The sequence below is a fragment of the Pongo pygmaeus genome, chromosome 17 (genome assembly GCF_028885625.2).
Source record: "Pongo pygmaeus isolate AG05252 chromosome 17, NHGRI_mPonPyg2-v2.0_pri, whole genome shotgun sequence".
Lineage (NCBI taxonomy): Eukaryota > Metazoa > Chordata > Mammalia > Primates > Hominidae > Pongo > Pongo pygmaeus.
In genome coordinates, this window is record NC_072390.2 from 31916933 (window position 1) to 31921067 (window position 4135).

The window sequence follows — 4135 nt, forward strand, 5'->3', positions numbered from 1 at the left end:
GGAGTGTAATACCTGTGTCCTCGGGAAGCGCTTGGAGGGATAAAGAAGGAGGCTGGACAAGGACAGCTCGAGGGGTCTTTGCTTCAAGCAGACACCAACAGGATTCAGGAAGTCCAGTGACCGACCCCTGGACAGCAGGCAGCAGGAATGACTCTGAACATGCTTTAAAACCATGGTTTAAAGTCACACAAATTTTATCAAAAAAAAAAAAAATTTCTGGAACTCAAACATCCGAAAGTGGATCCAACTTCAGGCAAATCTGGACATTGGGAGCCTGGCAGTGTCATCAGGATATTTTTTGCTCGTTTGTGTGTTTTTGTTTGTGTATGTGTGTCTGTATTTTTTTTTTTTTTAAATTATTCACATTGCAGTAAACTTCTTTTTAAGGTCTCTGAGAGTTACAGTAGGAACATCATGTGCAAAACTGACAGCTGTCCAAGGGCCCAGCCGACAGGACTGGCTCTCCCTGCCAGCTCGGCCGGGCCCTCCCCGAGCAGGGACACGCTGCAGGGCTTGGCTGAGCCCTGGTGGACAAGGCAAAGAGCCTTCCACCCCGCACTGGGGCTCGTGTCCCTCGGCAGCTCCCTGCTCCTTCACAGTAGAGGACCTGGGCCGCCCGGGGCCATCTGCGCCTGGAGCCTCTCCCTGGCCACCACCAAGGGCTGACACGCAGGTCTGGGCAGCTCCTTCTGGGAAGGCCTACGATGACTGCGCGGAAGGTATGGGTGCCCCCCATCCACTGTCCATCATGCTGAGTCCTGGTCCATGCTGCAGCCCAGCACCTCAATGTCGCTGCTGATGTCCGAGATCATGCGGTCCCACTCATCCCCCTCTGAGGGCGCCGAGCGGTCATCAGAGCTGCCCGTGGCCCTGTTCCCGTTGGTGGTGGAACTGGATGTGGTGCTCAGGGCCCGACGGTGCCTGCCAAAGCTGTCGGTGATGATGCCGCGGCCATCCTTCACGCCAATGGTCTCCAGGAAGTTCTCGAAGTGCTGGCTGTCCTTCTCAGGGATGAAGGGCCTCAGACCAAGCAGCAGGAACTTGCGGCTGTCCCCGTACAGCTGCCGCAGGTTGATGCAGAACTCGTGGATAGAGGCCCCATTGCGGTACTCGTGCAGCAGCGCTGCAAACTGCTGGATCTCCTGTGATGACAGCTTAGTGCGCAGCGTCAGCATGTAGTCCTGCAGCAGCTCAGTGGCACTGGCGCTCAGCTCACTCTCACTGATGGTCTTGCCGTGGGGTGACGCACCACCCACATCCACGGATTCAGGGAAGCAGAAAGTGCTGGCTTCTACCTCGTAGGTCTCCTTAATGTCCACTTTTGTAGAAGAGTCATCTTGAAATAGGGAGATGACCCTGGAGAATTTGGGTGGGCTCAATGTGATTGCAAGAGTCCTGAAATGCAGAGGAAGCTGACAAAGGAAGATGTGACTGTGGAAGAGGTCACGTGGCTGGCGCTGTGCAGGGACAGGTGGTGGGTGGGGGTAGAGGCCCCATCAAATATCGCTCTGTCCAGAAAGTCGATGGTGGACTCCGTGTAAACAACCTGGAAGACCTGGCCTAGCAGACAGCAAAGCTCCTCCGCAGCGACCTTGCTCTCTGCAGCCAGGATGACCAGGCAGCATGCCTCCACGGGCCCAACTGCACTCTCCGACAGGGAGCCTGCACTGAGGCCTCTGGAACTTTCCGCACACAGACTCTGGCTGGGGGAGATCCCTGGGTCCTGGGCTGTCTTCAGGACCACCAGGTGCGCAGCGTCATCCCGAACATAGGAGACGGCGGCGATGTCATGGATGGGCACCCTGAGGATGATATCCTCCCCGTCCCTCCAGGCCAGCTTGACGTTGTACGCAGACAGGCTGAGCACAGCATCATGCTCCTGAGTCAAGTGTCCCGGAAGCTGGTGGGCTCTCTTTGCATTGTCTATGAAATGCAGGATTTCAGTCCTACTGGAGGGATTCAGGTATCCTGGTATGGACGTTAACTGACCTAAATACTTTACCTCCTTCTCAATATAGTCGCTCAGCAGTCTGTCTGGCTCGACGCGCTCAGGCAATGACAACACCACAGTGTGCAGAGGGCGCCTCTCTGTCACCTTCTCATGGGCTTTCTTATCTCTACTCTTTTCACCTTTTAGGAATACTCGTTTAAATGGCGAGACAATTCCAGGCTTCTTGCCCTTCTTGCCCTCCTCTTCCATATCGCCGCGTGCGGCTCCCGCGGCCCGCCCGGCCCGCCCCGGGAGCCCCGCCGCAAGCAGCCGCTACATGCTCGTCCCGGGCCCGCCGCCCCCGCGCTCCCGGCGCCGCCCGCCAGCCGGTCCCGAAGTCTCCGCCCCGGCCGCGCCCCGCACCCCGTGTCTGTATTTTTTAATGCCTCCCATCTTGAACTTCTTTTTGCAGACAGAGTCTCCTCATGAGGCTGGGAAGTCAGCTGCCAACATCCTCAGATTCACTTTCTCTGTTTGGGGACTAGAACAGAATATAAGCCCAGTTCAGCCCAGCTGAAGTACTGATATAGTTTGGACGTTTGTCCCCTCCAAATCTCACGTTGAAATGCAATTCCCAGTGTTGGAGGTGGGGCCTGGTGGAAGGTGTTTGGACCATGGGGGTGGATTCCTTGTGAATGGTTTAGTCATCCCATTGGGAATAAGTGAGTTCTCTCTCTGAGTTCAGAGATCTGGTTATTTAGAGTCTGGGACCTCCTCTCCCTCTTGCTCCTGCTCTCACTATGTGATATGCCGGTACCCACTTCATTTTCCACCATGAGTAAAAGCTCCCTGTGGCCTCACTAGAAGCCAGGCAGATGCTGGTACCGTGCTTCCTGCACATCCGCAGAACCATAAGCCAGTTGAACCTCTTTTCTTTATAAATTGCCCGGTCTCAGCTATTTCTTTATAGCAATGCAGAAAAGAACAAACACAAGTACCTTCAGCCAAATGAGCCCCAAGTGGCTAAAACAGATCCGCCTAACACATGGTGTAGAAGGTAGTGCCCCAAACCAGTAATAATGAAAGCAATAATCTAAAACGTAATAAATACTATTCAGAATCACTGAAATAATTATTTCAGTAGCAATGATAATACAATATATTGAAATCTTACCAAGTATCTGGCACTGTCCTTTGCAAAGATTCTCTGGTTTAATCTCTACAGCCCATTAGGTAGCTGTTATCCCCATTTTACAGATGAGAAAACTGTTCCATCATAGGTTTTGCATCTCTAGTGCCGGTGGAGCTGTCAGATGCCATGGCTCTCTTGCTTGTGTTTCTATAATCAGTTCTTACTCTCCAGTCCCATTTTTATCGAGCATAAAATGCACTAGTACCTCTTATGCTGATTTTGTAACCCATCTTGGCCACTATCCCTAGATTCACCCATCAGCAGCCCTATCCCAGGGTGAGTTGCTTCTATGACAGATGTACTAGTTGACGTCTGCATTTTTGTTTCAGAGGCTAATCTTTTAGGCAACCTTGTCTCCAAACCTGGAGAATATGAAGAAGCTGGCTCTAAATATGAGTAAGATCCTCGGCCTTCTCCACAGAAGTGAAAGAGAGAGGCATCCAGACAAGTGACTGTCCTGCAATAGTCTGTCATAGAAGTGTGCAATTTAAAAGGGAAAGATGAAGTTCTGTAGAGGAAGCTGAGGCAAGTAAACTCCAGGAGGACAGAAATTTGATGTTTCTTCATTGTGGAATTTCCAGCTCCTGGAACAGCTTCATAGAGCACATGGGAAACATCTATCTAAAAAATGGATGAAGCAAGTGGCATTTGACTTGACTCTGAACAGATGAGCAGTGCTCCAGGCGGGGCCAGTATGTGCAAAGACACAGCAGGACCAAGACCTTTGCATGAACTGTATACGAACACTTTGGGCCCAATGTAGTGGCCCATGCCTGTAACTCAGCGACTTGGGAGGCTGAGGCAGGATGATCGCTTGAGGCCAGGAGTTCAAGACAGACCTGCCTGGGCAACATAGTGAGACCACCTCCCCCAATCTCTAAAAAAATAAAATAAATGAATTCCCCTCCCAAAAAACATTTTGGGATGTTTAATGTGGTTCCCCCATCCTTTTCACCCCTTTACACAAACATATGCTGGGAGAAAAAAACTGTTTAAAATGCTGTCTCTAGTGG

General features: G+C 51.7%; 1 protein-coding gene across 1 annotated transcript; it reads right to left on the minus strand.

The window, feature by feature from the left end:
* Positions 1-346: 346 nt before the first annotated feature.
* LOC129018855 (cerebral cavernous malformations 2 protein-like) lies at positions 347-2304 on the minus strand. Its single transcript, XM_054460868.2, is given in 2 exon segments — positions 347-1420; positions 1423-2304. Coding segments are annotated over 2 exon segments (1452 nt in total). The 5' UTR covers positions 2201-2304; the 3' UTR covers positions 347-746.
* Positions 2305-4135: the final 1831 nt, after the last annotated feature.